Source organism: Hydra viridissima, unplaced genomic scaffold (genome assembly GCF_058129835.1).
Source record: "Hydra viridissima isolate aposymbiotic clone 2 unplaced genomic scaffold, HvirCarnegie_v1 scaffold_6, whole genome shotgun sequence".
Classification (NCBI taxonomy): Eukaryota; Metazoa; Cnidaria; class Hydrozoa; order Anthoathecata; family Hydridae; genus Hydra; species Hydra viridissima.
The window spans coordinates 5,065,776-5,084,575 of NW_028324305.1; the positions used below are offsets into that span (position 1 = coordinate 5,065,776).

At 29.5% G+C, this 18,800-nt stretch overlaps 1 protein-coding gene across 5 annotated transcripts; it reads left to right on the plus strand.

Annotated features, from left to right (window-relative positions):
- The first annotated feature begins 875 nt into the window (after positions 1-875).
- On the plus strand, positions 876-17,354 carry LOC145189973 (polyunsaturated fatty acid lipoxygenase ALOX15B-like). Of its 5 annotated transcripts, none has more exons than XM_090090331.1 (16): positions 877-1,347; positions 5,837-6,313; positions 6,906-6,950; positions 11,860-11,988; positions 12,341-12,438; positions 12,577-12,709; positions 13,055-13,150; positions 13,581-13,677; positions 13,759-13,876; positions 13,954-14,046; positions 14,123-14,183; positions 15,542-15,647; positions 15,890-15,975; positions 16,477-16,650; positions 16,750-16,913; positions 17,058-17,354. In XM_090090331.1, the coding sequence occupies exons 1-16, from the start codon at positions 946-948 to the stop codon at positions 17,170-17,172; spliced, it is 2,394 nt and encodes a 797-aa protein (XP_089946457.1). In that variant the 5' UTR covers positions 877-945; the 3' UTR covers positions 17,173-17,354. The 5 variants fall into 5 exon arrangements, 4 of the variants coding, with proteins under 4 accessions (XP_089946457.1, XP_089946458.1, XP_089946459.1 ...); XM_090090332.1 differs by lacking the exon at positions 877-1,347 and adding an exon at positions 5,430-5,609; XM_090090333.1 differs by lacking the exon at positions 877-1,347 and adding an exon at positions 5,501-5,704.
- The last annotated feature ends 1,446 nt before the right edge of the window (positions 17,355-18,800 follow it).

An 18,800-nucleotide genomic window follows, 5' to 3' on the forward strand; every position in this document is an offset into this window, starting at 1 on the left:
TTGTCGTGTCCGAGTTAGTAACAATTGATGAAGATGATTAACTCCTTTAAGTCCGTAAAGATCTGAGACACATTTTTACAAAAGCAAGATGTTTTGTACGCCTGTTTCAGAAGTCCCCTGTCAAATACAATGATATTCTTCAAAAGAATGTTGTAGCTGAGTTTAAACACACAACGTTGAAACAACCTTGAAATAACGTTAATCGACGTTGATCAACGTTATTTTAACGTTGTTTTAACGTTGTGTGCTTGCTAGGTATGAATTTTCTCTACAGTTCAAAGAGAATTAGAGTAGATACCGATTCTAAATCCAAATGTTGAAAGAAAAATGGCCGGTTTTGAGCTGATAAAAAACTCACACAAACAGCTTAGAAATGTTGCATAATGCATTGATGGGTACACCATTAACTAGTGTTGAAGTTGAACGTTTTTCTCAGCAAGTGGTCTTTCTGTTACAAACTCAGATAAAGCTTGAATGAGCTCTTTGTGTTTAACAATAATTTCTGCATTGAATGAATAAGATTATGATAAACAACAAGGTCAAATATTATATAGTCAATCTATATAAAGTTTAATTTAAATTTAAGCTCTTTATCACGATATTTAAGTGTGATGTCAGAAAGTAAATATATTTCAAGTTTTGTTTTACTCTTAATCTCAGATTTACGCTTTGTTATAGAAATCTGTGTTAAATATCGGTTTGCTATATTTCAAGCATATTTTTATTTACGAACTTAAAGTTAATTTATTTTTTTTATTGGTAATAAAAATGTGAAAAACTGCGGTTTTATTGTTGCCGCTAATTATGAAAAATGTCAAAAATTACATGCTCTAATCTAAACGGAAATGCTATGATATGACGCGTATATCCTTATTCGTTTTAAGCATTTCTAAATCAATGTCAATGATAGACAAAAAACAATTTAATCAAATGATTTTTTAGAAAATGGCACTCAACCAAAATGAAATAAAAGTTACCATCAAAACTGGAGATGTAAAAGGAGCTGGAACCGACAGTAATGTTTATATTGCATTAGCCGACTCGAGAGGACATAAATCAGTGGATATCCTTTTGGACGTGAAATGGAGAGATGATTTTGAGAGAGGAAACAAAGATACCTTTAACATAGGATGTATTTCGAACATTGAAGACATTAAGTCGATTGAGTTATGGCGGGATAATAAATCAGTCAGCGATGATTGGTTCGTTGAATATATTCAAGTTGCATTCTGTGGAAACGTTTCAACATTCAATTGTAATTGCTGGATCGAAGCATACAAAAAGTATAACTATACTATTAACGAATCCTCAGTGGATGGGTTGAGTGAATTTACCGACGGGTCTCATGTAAGAGATGTTCTTTAAAATTTTAATTGCGTTGTAGTAGTTTTTAGTTTATAGTTTTTTGTGTGCACATGTGAGTGTGTGGGTGTGTGCGTCCGTAGGTTTATGTGTGTTGTGCGTTTATGTGATAAGTGTTGGGTATGGCTGTGTGTATAGTGCATAAAAAACTACACTGAAAAATTAATTAGATAAGTAGGAAGGTTCCATGTGAATTTTGGAAATTTTTGGTTGGAAATCAAACGCAGTGTATCAACTTACCCCTGAACAACTAGCCCTGGTCTTAACTATCGCTTGAATCATGAAAAAAAAAAAAAAAAAAAAAAAAGGAATTAAAGCTTATATTTGTGGATTATGTTTATTTAAAGCAACATTTTGCAATTAAAAAAAAATGAAATAACGAATAAACAAATGAAATGACACATCATTTATTATATTTGCTTTTACTTAACTTTAACAGTTCCAATATCTTCCTATATCATCTAAACTTATGAAATTGTAAAAAGTATGATTGGACAATTGATCTTTTAGAATAATATTTTAATAAAAAAGTTGACCAACTTTTTTGCGAAGAAAAGGAGAAATAATCGAAAAAAAAAATCTCTTAAATAAAAGAAAAATTTTAGCCATTGTAACAACAATACTCTATAATATGATACATGTATTATAAGAACGTTTCACATTTATGTTATACTGTAATTATGCTAATGTATATATTGTAATTATGCTAATGTATTGTAATTATGCTAATGCTTTTTGAGAAAGAACAGAACTTACAAAAGGAAAGCATCTTCCCTAAAAGAGGTTTACTGGTCATCTTACCAAATATGGGAAAATTGAAAAATTGTAAAGAATCAAAATCTTTGCAGAAAATATACTCTCAAAGCTCTAATTCAATCTGGTCCACAGCATTCGCACAATGTTCATTATAATTCCAAAAAACCGCTCATTTTAATTTGTATTGAACGGTGTTAATTTTGCAAAAAATTATTGCGTCAGTGTTGTGTGGTTATAATCATCACCTTCAATAATAATATCATCAGCAGCAATCGTGTAATATAACATCTGATTCGTTTTTAAAAATTTGTTTTGTAAAATAAAGACGATATATCATTCATTCCTTCGTGTAATTTTGAATAGTAACAAACAAGCACCGGCCTTACCGCAGTGCGTTAAAAATGCTTTAAATGAATAAATCTAAAACCCTTACGCATATTTGCGTAAATCTGAATAAATTGGAAAATTTTTAGCGCAGCCTGCATTAAATTTTTGGAAACGGTTAATTTTTTAATTTGTTATTTGGATTTCTATTACTAAACTTTATATTTAAAGTTTTAAACAAACGAGTTATTGAATCGAAATTAATCGTCAGATAATTCATCACCTGGCTGTAAAAAAAGTTTTGCAACCTCAGATGCTTTGTACTTATTTTTTTTTTTCCCCATTCCCTTTCCTTTTGACTTCCTTAATCACTTAATTTTGCTTTGTTGGTGCCACTGGGACCAATAAAGAGAGACTTTAAGTTTGGTCTTCACTTTGAGTCCCTTCATTCTCTTCTTGTTGAGCTGGATGCCTTAGACTCTCTTAAGTGTCTAGCAATAGTTGTTGTTGCTCTTCAGGTTCAAAACCAGATCGATGTTCTGGTGTTTGACTTTAAGAAACATTTTCAGTGCATTTTTTTTGTGCACTTTGACTTTGTGTTTGAGCTTGGTTTTAGATTTCGCCTGTTGTTTAGTTTTCTCTGGTGGTGATGGAGGTGTGACAAAAGCGAACCCATATGGCTCACCCTCTCAGATTTTCTTCCGATCTTAGAGGGTAGAAGGAACCCTTGTGTTGACTGACTGACTTACAAAAACTTACATGAAAGTGTTCTCCAGGTTTAAATTATGTCTAAAATCTGTGACTATCCTACGTCATTCTGAAAGCACTCTTTCTGATGAAGCTGGTTACAGGTAAAGCCAATTAGCTTCATTGTGGTTCGGTGATTGTCAAGCAATTCCTTGATTGTAGCTTCCCTCCCTTCCTCATAGTTTGTAATTTTTTGAATGTATATCCTCTTTGATATGGGTGCAGAAGAAAACCCATATATATCATTTAACTCCAATGTCATTATTAGGTAGCCTTTTTTCAAATTCTTCCATGAAGTAATGTAGGCACTCTGCGACTGGAATTTCACACTCTTCAAATGTCATTTATGATTCTTTTGCAAAGCAAGTGAAGATTTAATGTCTTTTTGAACTTGGTAAATGATCACCTGTTTTTATAAAGACCAGGAATCAGAACATCTTTTACATTCTGCCAGATGCAATGGAAAAGTGTCGTAAATATTATAGAAATTACTCCTGATGCTCCTCAAAATGAATGCTCCTGAAACTCTAGACCAATTTGATCTTCAAATTGAAATTTAAAGGTCAGATTTGTCTAGAGCTTCAGGAGCAATCAGTATAACAGTCTTTAGTCTTAAGCATCATGAAGTTAGAATTCTATCTTATTATCACAAGCTAAATAATCTTAACTGGTTCTATATTTCCTGCCACACATGATTTTTTGATGTCCTGCCAGCCCAGTGAACTTTGGTTGGTTCTTTGAGCAAGTCTTTAACATTTCTTGATTACTGCATTGATTCCTTCTGATTTTTCTACAGCCGTTGTTGAGCAAGTGTTGAGCAGATGATTAGCGCAGGTTAGATAATCACCAATCAATTTGTTTTCCGTGATACTTTTTTCATGCTGGCTGCAGCATAAGTAACACCCCTTTTAAAAAGAAATTTTTTCTGAAGAGAAATCGATAAATCATGTGGTCCAATCCTTGAGTAAGTAAACCCACTGGATGTCTCACGAAAAAGTTTTGGCAATCCAAAGACAACTTTTTGAGTTCAAAGTTTTTGGTAACATAATACAATGTCCGGGAGACGAAGGGGTTACCAATTCGTGCAGTCCTTCCATTTGTTGTAAAAGCTTACATTTCGCAATACAGGATGTCTCTCTCGAATTTCCCTTTTACATCACGTCTTAGATTGCGATAAACCTTTGGCAGCTTGTATTTGGATAATACAAGCTGCCAATGGTTGTGGTCAAAAATTCATAAGCATTTTAAAGTCAGCAGTTTCAATAACGTGAAACGGAGGGTTAGAGTGGACCATTTCATGGGTTAGAATGGAGTCAAATTTCAACTGTTGTGCACTTTGTAGTGGCCACTTTATGGTTTCAGTAAAGTTGTCAATTTTTGTTTGACGACTTGATGATGCACCTTGGGAAGACTATCAAGACTTTTGTTTGTATTAACAAGCTTAAAAATCTTCTCCTGGTGCTTCCTCTTTTCTTTAAGTTCCTCTTTATTTTAATTATCAGCTTTTTCCATCTAGTAAAAAGATGGCGGGTAAATGGTTCTAAAAAAAAATAACAGAATTATAAATGTTAAAAAAGATGCATATTAAAATATTTCAATATTAGATAGTTCATTAATAGTAAATACAAGAACCACAAGACACATTAATGTGTTTTGAGTAATTTAAAATATATTTTATTCATCAAAAATGTTGCATTTTACTCAAAAATGACGGTTTTTCAGTAAAAAAAACAAACTTTTTTGTAATTATTGCACTAAGCAATTCCTAATTTCCTGCCAGAGCCAGAGATATTATCCTCTTCTCTCTTACGTTTGGTAATATAATTCCAGAGAGACATTGTTGCTTGAAGATTTTTTTGTTTAGCAGTGATTTTGGTATAATATTCAGATTACTAAAGTAAGAACTTTTTTCTTAACTTTTGTCAAGTTTATATAGGAGACTGATTTATTCTTTGGAGGTAATTAATAAATTTTTCAGTTTATAAAAAAAAGTAAAAGTTTACGCTAATTTACCTATAATTACTAGCTTTTATTAACTTATCTAAATTATCATATATTGACGAAATTACCGATAATTAGCATTTTTACTCAATTACTTTTTATGCAATTTAACCGTTATTTTTGGGTTTACTGTTTCTGCTGTAAAAAAAAAAAGTAAAATAAAAATGCTTGACTGCAGCTTTGCGCAAATTACGTAAAACGCAAATTAATTTGCGTAAAATGCAAAATTACGTTAAATTAAAATTGTGTAGTTTTAAAGCTGGCTAAACTCAATTTTTCATTGAACGCATTTTTTACCGCATTATTCCGCAATTTTTTTTCCGCCGGTGCAGTGAGCCCGAATGCTTGGTAACAAATACAAATAAATATTTTTAGTTATAAGGGCTATTCATTTATCAGAAGATAATTATCAAAAAAGTGTAAGTGTATATTGCTAGGAAAGAAATGTAATAAGAAATACGAGCAAAATAAATGTTTATGCTTAAAGGATTACAATAATCTGTTATTCCTTTGTGTAAGTTCATCATAAAATATTAAAAACTCTAATAGGCCCAAATTTTGTTGTCAGAAAATTATATATGACTTGATTTAATTTAAAAAAATAACTACCTAAATTTAATATGTTCTTTTTTAAATTTATTTTCAGGAAATAATAACGCCACAGCCTCAAAATGATATAAAAATCTCTGTTAAAACAGGCGATGTGAAGGGAGCTGGAACAGACAGTAATGTTTATATTGCATTCATTACTGAAAAAGGAACTAAATCTACTGATATCCTTTTGGATGTAAAATGGAGAAACAATTTTGAGAAAGGATACACAAGTATTTTCACAGTTAAAAAATTTGCGAATATCGAGAATATTAAATCAATTGAAATATGGAGAGATGATAAAGGAATATTAGATGAATGGTTTGTTGAGCATGTCATAATTGAGGCAAATGATAAAATAGCACCATTTCCTTGTCACCGATGGATAGAAGCTCATAAAAAATATCATTTTTCTTTATATGATTCGGTGTTGCCTCAGTTTGACCCTTTTATTGAAGAAAGAAAAGAAGAGTTAAAAAAGAGTAAAGAAAAATATGCTTATTCTAAAGTGTCTGGTGGAAGGCCAAGACAGGTTATTTTTTAACATTTAAATATTTCTTTCCTTCACACAATATCAGAGTGTCCTTTTTAAAAATATATCACAATGTTTGTTCTTCACCTTCTGCAATATACTTTTAGTTTGTAAATCACAGCAAGAAGTTTGCTTATTTCTATTTAAATTGTTAAACAATACTGTTTTGGATTGGATTTTAAACTGAGAGTAAAGCTAAAAAGATTTAACCAAATAATTGACCAATAAATGACATTCTAATACTCTAATAAGGCTCTAACAACATATTTAAATTATTCTTTAGGGTTCAGCCTTCAAAAAAGTATCATAAGATTTAATTAGAATTAAAAAAAAAAACATTTTATAAGATGCTTCTATGTTGAAACTTTCTGCTGTTGATTTGACAAATTGACTACTTACATAATAAAATATGTGGCAAATGCTTTCAAATGTTTTGTGAGTAAAACTACTGCTCACCATGAGAAAAAAAATACTATACCAGAAAAAAATGGAAATGCAAAGTGTTTTAAAAACGTTTGCTACATTAAAATAAAAATCAGTTATTTAGTTTACTAAGACTTTAGTGATTTTAGTTGTATAATATTTGCTTTAGGTTGGAAAGATTCCGGTAGAAGAAAACTTCAGCTTTTCTGACAAGGTATTGAATTCAATAACATACATACATACATACATACATACATACATACATACATACATACATACATACATACATACATACATACATACATACATACATACATACATACATACATACATACATACATACATACATACCTACCTACCTACATACATACATACATACATACATGCATACATACATAAAATATTTTTATTTGCAAAATTTCAGCAGTGAAGGGTCAATCTGTAATGTAATGTGTTTAAGGTGCCACTTGATAAAGTTTAATACAATTAGTGACAGTAACACATCACAATTAGTAAGTGCCAATTAGTAAAACAATGTGAAAAAACTTATTAGTTTTCTCAGTCAAAATTTTCAATCTATGTTTTTCAATTTAGCTTTTGTTGTGTTGATTTTAAGTTTTCTATTTTTTTAATGGTTACAAACTAAAAAAAAAATGTCTTACTGTGTTATCTCACTCCAAATTAAAAATGTCTTCAAAAGAATCAGTAGCTAAGGGAACACTTTGAAAATTGTGAAATATTCTATCTAAATAGAAAGATTGCAATAAAAAATATTCTGTTCAAAACACATGAACTTCATCTCATCTGTCAAATCATTTAGAACAAGATCATAAACTAAAGTACATGAAAGAACAGTTGTTAAGTGTGTAACTGCTACAAAAAAGAGGTGTGCTGAAAACACTAATGACAGCCAGAAAAAAATGTTTTTAACATTTTAACCACATATTTTATTTGACCTCCAATTAATACAGCTAAAGTAAAATGAGGTAATAAGGCCTGCTTAATTATTTTGTTGAATAAATTCTTATCAGCCAACATAAGTAAGTTAAGTAATGCAAGTGCTAGCTCCTATTTGGAGCTAACATTTACATTACTTAACTTACTTATGTTGGGTGACACAATCCAAGTCATCATGCATCACAGTATGGACAAAGTCATCATCTTTGTCAAACTCTTAGCTTACACATTTAATGTGAAGCCAAGTTTGACATACAGAACCTTTAGTCATTGTCAGTTGCTTACTTTCTTTGCAGTACCACGAATCTGTTTGTTCGTTAAATTCATTATATACTGATGTAGTCAAGCAATGACGAAGTGGAATAAATTTTTAAAATTTCTCTTAGGACTTATTTATTTTATGAACTGTACATAAATTATTATCTTAAATTGATTAATAAACATTTTATTCATTAGTTATTGTAAGGCTTAATTAACATACTTATTTAATTTGTAGTATTTTTGATTTTCAATTTTAATTTTCTCTTGATTAAACTAGGAAAAATTTACTTTTTGTAAACCTGGACACGGTAACATACAAGACTGTAACTTCTTGAAACATGTTGCTCAGTGGAATGGCATCTTTGTCAAAAGGATGTAAACCAATAGACTTAAATCCACTTATAATATTCTTTGGTGCGAGTGCTTTGTACCGAACTGGTGTAAAAATTTGCCAAATCTTTCTTTAGTGAGTTGCCTGTCTGGATGGAAATGCCAAAACTTGATAACCTTCTTATCCCAATGTCTCAATCAAACAAAAAACAGACCATGGGCTGCAGTTCATGAGTCATCTTGCTCGGCAGGCAAAACAGATGTATCTGATAACTGTTGGCCGTATCCACAATGGCTAGCAGTTCCATCAAACATGAGTAAGACATCATCTACTAGTTTGTACTCCAAAGAATGATGAATCTTTCTGACAAAAGTGCTAGTGGTCATGCATCCTTTAGCTGCCATCACCATGGCCAAGTCAGTTGGCAAATCATCAGATAAATGAGATCCGTTTCTCTTCCCTTTGAATATAATTATTGGTGGTATCACAATGCTAATAGCACTACCACATGCAACAATTGTAACATTTTCCCCATGTTCTGATACCTCAATGTGTATGTGTTTGCTGCCCTTCTTCACTAAAACTCTCTGCTGATGATGGATTGACAGCTGACAACCCTTTTTGTCTATATAAAAATATTTTCTGAGTTATTGAAAAGCTGTAAATCTGTCTGAATTCTTTCCATCTTAGCAAAGTAATCATTCACAATGAACCTGTTCAGTTTTTGAGCTCCTGCAGGATTCATACTCTGCACCTTTCTGTGTGAAACACTATGGTTGTGTTGCTTAAAGGCTTTAATCCAATCTTTTCTTGCAGAACAGGTCTTGCTGTTGAATGGTGTGGCTATTTTATTTTTGACACAGAACTGGTAAACGTATTGTCCAAGCATTTGTTCTGTTATCACCATGCCAACTTCAGTTGTGGATGATGCGATCCACTAGATCCTGTTCCTGCACAACAGAGAAAACACTTTTTTGACCCAAGGTTTTCTTTGTAATTCCAGACTTAACATGGTTTTGAAGAGTATGCCTCCGGATACTGAAAATTTTGGCTGCATCATGTTGATACATCCCATATATAATATCTCCTATGACTTGTAAAATCTTGGTTCTGTCCACAAAGCTCTCTTCTTTGCAATTAGATTGGTTTTCCCTACGTTCTTTTTTGCAAAACCACAAAAAGTTTCACAGAATCACTATATGAGCAAATAAAACATGAACAGGTAGTAAGGCCCACTGGGTCATATTAGCCACATGGTCATGGGCCTTATCAGCCTTGTTCTGACAGATATTGACTTCCAAAGCTAAAGCTTAGAAAGTTATACTGAATTTGTCTCCATTAAACTTTAGTACACAACCCACGTTATAAAATAACATAAGTATTAATTCTGTTCAATTCAGTATATGAGCAAAAATGCTTACCAATATAAACAGAATTAAAAATTGAAAGGCTGAAATTTTCACACAAACACTTTGTCAACATGGCTTCCCGCATTTGACACATACTTATCGCCAATTATGTCATTAGACCACAGTAAATAAGTATGGAACATCTCTCAGCCATATGATAATAAATAACGTTCTGCATGGTGGGCTTTATTATCCGCTGGGCCTTATTCCCCCATTTTATCTTGTTAAAAAAAGAATCATTGTGCAGTGCTAAGATTCATAATTGAAGATAGAAAACCATTTGAGACAGCTTCTGGATCTGGCTTCATCAATTTGTAATTGGTGCTCACTCAAGGGTAATATACTCCCTCACACCCTACCACTTTATCTCAACAGTTACGTAATATGGTAGAAGATCTCCACAAAAACTTCCAACAAAAGCTTCCAACAAAGTATAAAAATGCAGTTTCTCTCTGAGACTAATATTATTTTGCTTTCTTTAAGATAGGCAATAGTAATAATTTTATTTATTCCTGTCACTTTATTTCATCTTCTTGGGTTTTTAAATCATGCTGCTTATCAGTTGTAAACCTTAAACTAATAAATGCTACTCATGCAGCTACTTCCACTGCAGGAATTATAAAAAATGTGCTGCAGAAGTTTTATTTAATTTCAGAGAACATTTTAAAAGCATCAACAGAGGCTACTCATTATGCCTTGTACGCTGAAACTCCTTGGAATTGATTGGCTAGACTATTCTGCTTATAAACTTCAACTTTTTGTAAAATCAGTGTTGTGAGCCTGCAACAAAATAAAATATTAAATATTAGGCCTTAATCAAATATATAAATTCAATAAATAATGACAACAAAGTAAGTTAAAAATGCAAGGAATAACTATAATTGATAAATATGGTTTGCTGTGTAAATCAGAGCTTTAAATATATAGCAATCAGTAACCCTTAATCACCTAATCCTTTTTACATTAAGTAGTAGAATTCATAAAGTAGTTGGATTTTTTGCTCATCACCAGTTCAACAAAAAACTCTCAAAAAGTATCAGATTGCTAAAGGAAAATTTGAATCAAACCCTTTCATTAATGTAGAAACATGTTTCAACAACATTATAAACTTGGATTAGTTGAGTACACAGAGAATTAGCTTTGTAGAGAAAAGGCTGTGTGAAATCGCCACTGATTTGTCTAACTGAAACACAACTGCAATTATTAAAAGCAGCTTTTTCTATTTTAAATACAATATCTGAAGCAATACAATGTCTACTATTCTCATTGTGGAACAAAGTGTAAGCATTAGTTTGGTTTTGAACTTTGAAAAACTCTCTTTGCACCATGGATAAAAAATGGGATTAGTAAATTTGTTGATGATCTTTATATGCAGGTGAAAATTAAATTTGAATTAAGTGTGAACTTTTTTCTCATTGCAACTTTCCTAGATCCTTGATTTAAATCAGCAGTCTTTACCTTAAAATGCAACATGTAGAATCTTACTTAATAACAGCTGAAAAAAAGCATGATTTAAGCATTACTATAATTCCTGATGAAGTTCAACTCAATGAGCCAACATCCTTGTCTGAAATAGATGGAATTTTAGACAAGCTTACTTATTATATCTTTAAAAAGCATACCAAATAAGAGAGAAGAGCTTAAGAAACTTAAGTTTAAGAAGATCTTAAGAAACTTAAAAAGATCTTAAAAAGCTTAAAAAGAACTTTAAAAAATTTAGCTTTTCTCTTTTGTTCGGTGCACTTTTACTGAACTTAGCAACATAGCGAAAACATTGGGACAATCAGATTGTCCAGTTCTTTACTGCAAGAATAAACATCATATTTTTCAAATGCTGTCTAAAGTTGTACTTGATAATAAACATAGTAGCTTTAAATTACTGATTTGATTTGATTTGCCAATCAAGCACTGATTGGATTAAAGGTTCCAATTAAAACTAAAAATGTTGATTCACAAACATGTTACATTGTATCTAGTTAATGAATCTAGCATTATTCTAAACAAAATTCTATTGTGCTTGATAAAAGTGAGTCATAAAACTGATTTTCTTTTAATTATAACATAATTATACAAGTTATATTTATTATACTGCTTTTTGCCATTTTTTATTTTTATCTGTGTTTTATTTAAATATTATTTTTTTAAAATGTTTTTTTTCTTCATAGTTTGCAATGGGTTTCATAAAAGCAAATTTGCTTGTTCAATCAAAACTTAGAAGTTTTCTAACAGCAGATAATTTAAGCAACTTTGGAGCTTTTCTGGAATTCTATAAAGGCGACTTTAAAGTACCTCATGTAAGAATGAAAATTAATTCTTTTGATTCTTCAGAAGGAATTTTATTATTGTAGAAAAAACCTTTTTTCAAAAGTTATATTGTCAAACAAATTAATCTGAAAGTTTGAAGGTGCTCTTTTAATCTTTATAACAAACCACTTAACTAAGATTGTATGACTACAAGCACATTAAATCGAGTTGATATCTTTTTAAAATAAAATTTTAGAACCTTATTTTTTATGTTAAAAAATATATATATATATATAATCATACATAATATTATATATTAAAAAAATTATTTGTGCAAGATTATGTTAGATATTTGTTCTAAGCTAATTGATAATTGTGTGTTTTGTAATTTTCAAAACAAAGAGTTTCTATAATTGGGATTCAGATGAAAAGTTTGGTGAGCAACGTTTGCGTGGTTGCAATCCAACGTTGATTCGGCTATGTACAAAAATACCAGATAAGTTAGTGTTATTAAAGTGTTTGTATATACAAATTTTACATTCGTAAAAAGTTCCCCAAGTCCCAAAATTGTTTCCAGAATGAGTGCAAACATGCTTGATTTCATAGAATTTTTATCTGCATAATTTGTCATGTTACAGTTTTCAAGTAACAAATGAAATGGTTGCTCCATTTTTGGAAGGTTCAACACTAGAGGAAGTCATGAACAAAAAAGAGTTGTTCTGGGTGAACCTGAGTGTAATGGAAAAATTACCTTGTAAAGAAGGCAGAGTAGTATGTTTTTTGACCATTTTTATGTTTTAAATATTAGTTTTTTGTTTAATATATTACTTTTTACACCATTTATTAACAGTTAAAATATTGTTAATGTGTAACAGTTAATAATATTATTATATTTATTGACAGTTGTTGGGAAAAAATAAAAAGGTGTTAAGATAATTACCACTTATACTTTTTATAAAAATAAAATTTAAGTTCCACAAGTTTTTGATAAATACCAAAAAAAATGTTTTTACCTTTAAATTAACTTTTATCCAAACTTTCCACTTTAGACCTAAATCAAAAAAAAATTGGCAACTGTTTATTTGAATTTGTTTTGTAACTCACTTTCATTTGCAGGTTTGCGCACCTATGGCACTTTTTCATGCTAAAAAAAATGGAAACTTGCTTCCAATTGCCATACAGTTGTTTCAACAACCTTCCCCAAACAACCCGGTATGATTAAAGTTAATTGCAGTTTATCGCAAGAAGCTTTTTGTTAGATTTTTTAATTGCTATCAATTGATTCTAAACAAGATTTAAAAAGTGTAATGTTATTATGCATATCTCCATTAATATTATTATGCATATCTCCATTAACATTATTATGCATATCTCCATTAATATTATCATGCATATCTCTATTAATATTGTTATGCATATCTCTATTAATATTATTATGCATATCTCCATTAATATTATCATGCATATCTCTATTAATCTTATTATGCATATCTCTATTAATATTATCATGCATATCTCTATTAATATTGTTATGCATATCTCTATTAATCTTTTACAATGGAATGTGCTCAATCTCAAAGGGAACAAAATTCAAAGTTTTTCAGAAAAAAAACTTTACTTTCACTTTATTTCACTCTGTTAGGTATTTTTACCAAATGACCCACCATACACATGGTTGTTAGCAAAGATGTTTTTCAACAATTCTGATTGTTCATTTCATCAAACCTGTACACATCTTGGTAAATTATTCATTTAAGCTAGAATCTCTTTTTTTTTCTTAAAATATTTAATTAATTAGTTTTGTCCTTTCATTTTTTCAGGTTTTACTCACTTGGTGTGTGAGTCAATTTGTGTGGCAACACATCAAATGATTTCTCCTTCTCATCCTGTATTTCAATTGTTAGCCCCTCACTTTTTGTATTTAATTGCAATTAATACGTAAGTTGCTTTTTGAAAATAAAATTGACACTGTTTTGATTTTGAATCTTTATTTCAAAATTTAAATGTATATCTAGGTTGGGTTTGGAAAGGCTGATAGCACCAGGTGGATGGGTTGATCTCACAATGTCAATTGGTTTAGATGGAATGTTTGAGCTAATGAAACGAGCGTATGTAACAATTTTTGAAGGAAGAAAAATATAAATTGTTTGTTGTTGATTGTTAATAGTTTGTATTTTTGTTTAGTTATAGCACATGGCGATTTGATCAAAATGGATGGCTTCCAAATGACATAGAAGAGAGAGGGGTATTAACATTCATATCAATTATTTTTAAATTTTTTATAGTTGTAGGGTCACTTGTGGTTTAATTCCTTAAAAACTGTTTAAGTTGTTTAAACCATGGACTTATGAAACTTTGAAAGTATTTTATTATTCCTAATCTTAATGCTATTCCTTTTCTAAGGTATTCACCACTCAGTCTTGAACAAGCAGAGCAAACATAATTGCAAATAAAATTTTAACCATTGAATGAATCAATAAAAATTCATTCAATGGTTAAAATTCTCAATAATTGATGTTTTTTTTAAAATACCCTGAAACTTATGTACTTCACACATAATAAGCAAGTGTATCATAATCCTATTGAATTCCACACAATTTTTATAGTTTGTCTGGTTACTGCACAAGCATTTGTTTCATCAAGTTGTGATTATGCTTTGGATTGATAATTCGTTCAGACTCACCAAATGCAATAATATAAGAGAATTTAGTTAACCCTTTTGTACTGAAATTTATTTAGGCGATTTAAAAAGCGCAATAATATGCGACGTAAACACTTAAATAGATGGGTTTACTTACAAAATAAGTAAAACAAAGTATATATCATTGGAAAGCAGGCAAAATTTAGAATCCAAAAAAATAATTAAGAAAGTAAAAAACTTTATATATATATTGTTATTTATGTATATATAAATAACAAAAATATAAATATAAAATATCCGAGGCGCACATATGTGCGCCTTCGGCACGAAAGGGTTAAAGAGTGAGAATGTGTCACTTTTGCCAATTCATAGGAAAAATATTAAAAAGGGATATCAATGTATATAAATGTAGGCAAAATAAACTTCTTATGCCTGAACAAATATTCCTTGATAGAGAAATGTAACATATTTGATAAGTTGCAAAATCTAAATGTACAGGTTGTTAAGACAACCCTCCATAAAAGTCCCTTTTACAAAAATTGACTTGACTTAAATTTAAATGTATAAATTATGCTATACCATCCACCAATCACTGATTCAAAACCATTTAAATCTAGAAAACTTTCACAATTTTTATCTAAAAGCTTTTAAATAAACCTTCAGTGTTGCTTAGAACATTATAAAAGAAAAATTGTAATAGAAAAATTTTCATCACCTTGATTTTTGTTAACAATGGAGACAAATAATAATAATAATAATAATAATAATAATAATAATAATAATAATAATAATAATAATAATAATAATAATAATAATAATAATAATAATAATAATAATAATAATAGTATGAAGTAAATAGCTTAAAAATAACTCAGTTTTTTTCTCATTTGCTGAATTGGCTAAAAACAATTCTTTTGTTTGAAATTATAAACAAATGGAATTCATCTTTATTTGGAATTTAGGTTGGGGATCAAACAATTTTGAAAAATTATTATTTTCGTGATGATGCTCTTGATATACATGCTGCTATTCTTAACTATGTCACTGACGTTCTTTCTAATGTGTATGGTAAGTGATTTTTATCCTATTCAATATTTTAATAATTTAATAATTTATTTCCATTGTTGCTAAACAAAAATTCACCATAAATACTTTTGTAATAATTTTTTTTATCTTTTTTTTTATTTTTAAGAAAATGATTTTTATTATAAATTCCTGCTATAAATTTGTCCAAGTTTAATGATATAAAAAGTTCATCAAAATTTTACCTGTTTTAATTTTGTAAGTACTTAAATTTATTGATTTTAAAGATACACCTGAAAAATTGAAAGACGATTATGAAATTCAAAATTGGGCAAATTGTTTAACTGATGAAGTTAATGGTGCTGGAATTAAGGTGATAAATGTGGTGTTTGAAATTTTTTGTTTCTATAATATCAGTTATCTCTATAATATTTGTAAAATAGATATTTGTATAAAAAGCAGTATTGTGTATAGAAGAAACAATACTGCCTTAATTAGCAAAAGGAAGCATTTTTGTTGTCATATGTTTGTCATATTTTTGAGGGGATTTGTCTCATCTGTTATCTGCTTAAATTATTTCCTATTTTTACATATTGGAAACCTGGATTTATAACATGAGAAAAGAATTTTACTAAGTTCCTATTGAACAAATTTGTTATTAAATCTTATCAGATTTAATATGAAAATTAAAAATCAAATAATTTTTTTAAAAGGTATACAAGTGATACTTAACACGTGGCTGCCATAACTTTTTTCTATTTAATATTAATGGTTTAGTTTGCATCAAATGTTGTATTTTACTTTTGAATTTGTTTCTTCTATATTTTATTCAGAAGTATTATTGTTTTTTATGACAAAATGTTGTTTTTTTTAGGGAATTTTTGGTGGTGGGAAGTTCAAAGAGCTGAGTGATCTCATCAAAACTGTAACTGGTATCATCTACATTTGCAGTGTTGGGCATGCTGCTGCTAACTTTATCCAGTATGATGAATATGCTTTTATACCAAACTATCCAGCACTATTGCTTGGAAGCCCTCCAACAACTAAGGTGAGGTTTACTTGCTGTATTGATGACACTTTGTTTTGAATCCTTATCCATTTTTATATAACTTTTTGCTATTAAAATACAATAAAATTTGTTTCTAAGATTGCGCTAACCATGCAAGACATTATTTCACAACTTCCGTCTAAAGAAGCAATATTAAATATCATGGTTGTCACACGCCTGCTTAGTAATAGGGCTACAAATCAGCTGGGTGATTTTGAAGTGCAATACCAATATTCTCCTGATAGTCTAGCCGCTGTTAAAAGGTGTCTTACTTTGCAATATAATTTTTACAACTCCATTTTTCTTTTTCGATTTAAAGACATAAGTTGTTATATCAACTTATACTAAAGAATATCAAATGAAAGCAGCTTGAACTAAAAAAATAATGAGAATTTATGTTTGTCTAGGTTCCAAAATGCTTTAGCTAACATCAGCAAAAAGATAGATGAAAGAAACAAAGAATTGAAAAACCCATACCCTTTTTTAAATCCGAAGGAGATTCCAAACGCTATAAGTATTTAAAAGCTTCCTCATCAATTTGACCAGAATTTTTTTTTCTTTTCGTTTCTTTTTTCACTTTTACTGTTTTTTTTTTTTTGTTTTTTTTAATTTATAGTTTGTTGTTTTTTTGAATGAAATATCAAAAAATTTGTATGAAATGAAGCTTTTGTTTTTTTTGTTTAAAAAAAACAGCTCGATCAAAATTTTTTTGTTTTATAGTTGCTTTGTTTCTTTCCACAATTTATTTTGTTTTATTTTGACCATTGGCGTTTGGTTTTTCCCTAATAACAAATTAAGTACAAATTTCTATACCAGACATTTGAAGCAAATTGAGTTTAAAATAATTTATATATTTAGACAAAAAGTTATGATTCTAGAAAAAAATTGCGACACCTCACATACCTTGCACTATTTTATTTCACTCTATTATGATAATGTGATAATTATGATAATTGCGCAAAATTGTTATTCGATTAAATTCCTTTAAATTAATTTTCAAAAATTTTAGCTGTACGAATATAAACTTGTCATATCAAAAACTTTTGCTGTTTTAAACGCATAAAAATGTCTTTCTTTTTTTAAAGTTCAGAAAATTAGGACTGATATAAAATGTTGTACTTTATTCGTAATTAAAAGAAAAATCAAACGGAAAACAAAATTTCAATGCTTAATTTGAAAATTACTTTTTTAAAGTAAAGAAAATTGCTATCTATTTTATATTGTGAAGGCATTCATTTTATAAAATGTTTTGTTTTTATTAAGGTTATAGATGGGTTAAGGAGATATGGGTTCTAGGGTTATTTGGAAGGTACACTGATCTCAATATATAACTGTATAGCGTATTTTATTGTTTTTTTTTAAAAAATTTGATGCCAAAACTGCCCTCCCAAGATGGCGGCGATCAGAGCTCTTAGCGGTGATCGATGTACATTTTATAAGGCTTTACAGAAATATAAAAGAAAATAATTAAACAGAGTTTTGAAAGATTAACTCGACTATGAAATAAATTTTTACAAAGTTTAAAGAAATGATTTTTAAAAAAATTAGACAATTAGAGAAATTGTTAAGTTAGATACTAAAGCTCAAAATATTCGATATACTTTTTAAATCCAATTTACGATTAAATTAATATTCATGTATATTTTATGTACCTTTTAGTTCTTAGTTACCCAATACAGTGTGCTAGAAGGTTGATAACATAACTGTATGTATGTATGTATGTATGTATGTATGTATGTATGTATGTATGTATGTATGTATGTATGTATGTATGTATGTATGTATGTATGTTTACCGGCTCATTAGTCCTAAATACTTCAACCGTTATTGACTTCGATGTTGATCTTAAAAAGATTAACAATGTACGGTAAGCGGCAGTGGTGTCTACTTTTAATTTTGAAAAATTTTATATTTTCATTTTTTGGTAGAAAAATAGCAGATATGTTCATGCTGCATGAACTATAAGCTGAATGCTATGAGTCACACAACCCAGGGGTTCTTTCTGCGATTTTTAACCCCTTAACTGTGGCGTAATTTTAAAAATCGCTTTGTTATTTACGGCAAAATATTTTTGTTAACGATTTCTTTAAACTGTTTAATTAGTTTTCGTTTAGTACGCCGAAAATTGCAAAAAAAAAAAAAACAAAAAA

What these genes read in the sequence shown, in the direction of transcription:
- LOC145189973 (XM_090090331.1), top strand. Translation starts at nt 946, where the DNA reads ATGGCACTCAACCAAAATGAAATAAAAGTTACCATCAAAACTGGAGAT. An exon ending in ACTTCAGCTTTTCTGACAAG is followed by an intron (nt 6,951 to 11,859) that starts GTATTGAATTCA and finishes TTTTCTTCATAG; the next exon opens with TTTGCAATGGGTTTCATAAA. An exon ending in AGTCTAGCCGCTGTTAAAAG is followed by an intron (nt 16,914 to 17,057) that starts GTGTCTTACTTT and finishes ATGTTTGTCTAG; the next exon opens with GTTCCAAAATGCTTTAGCTA.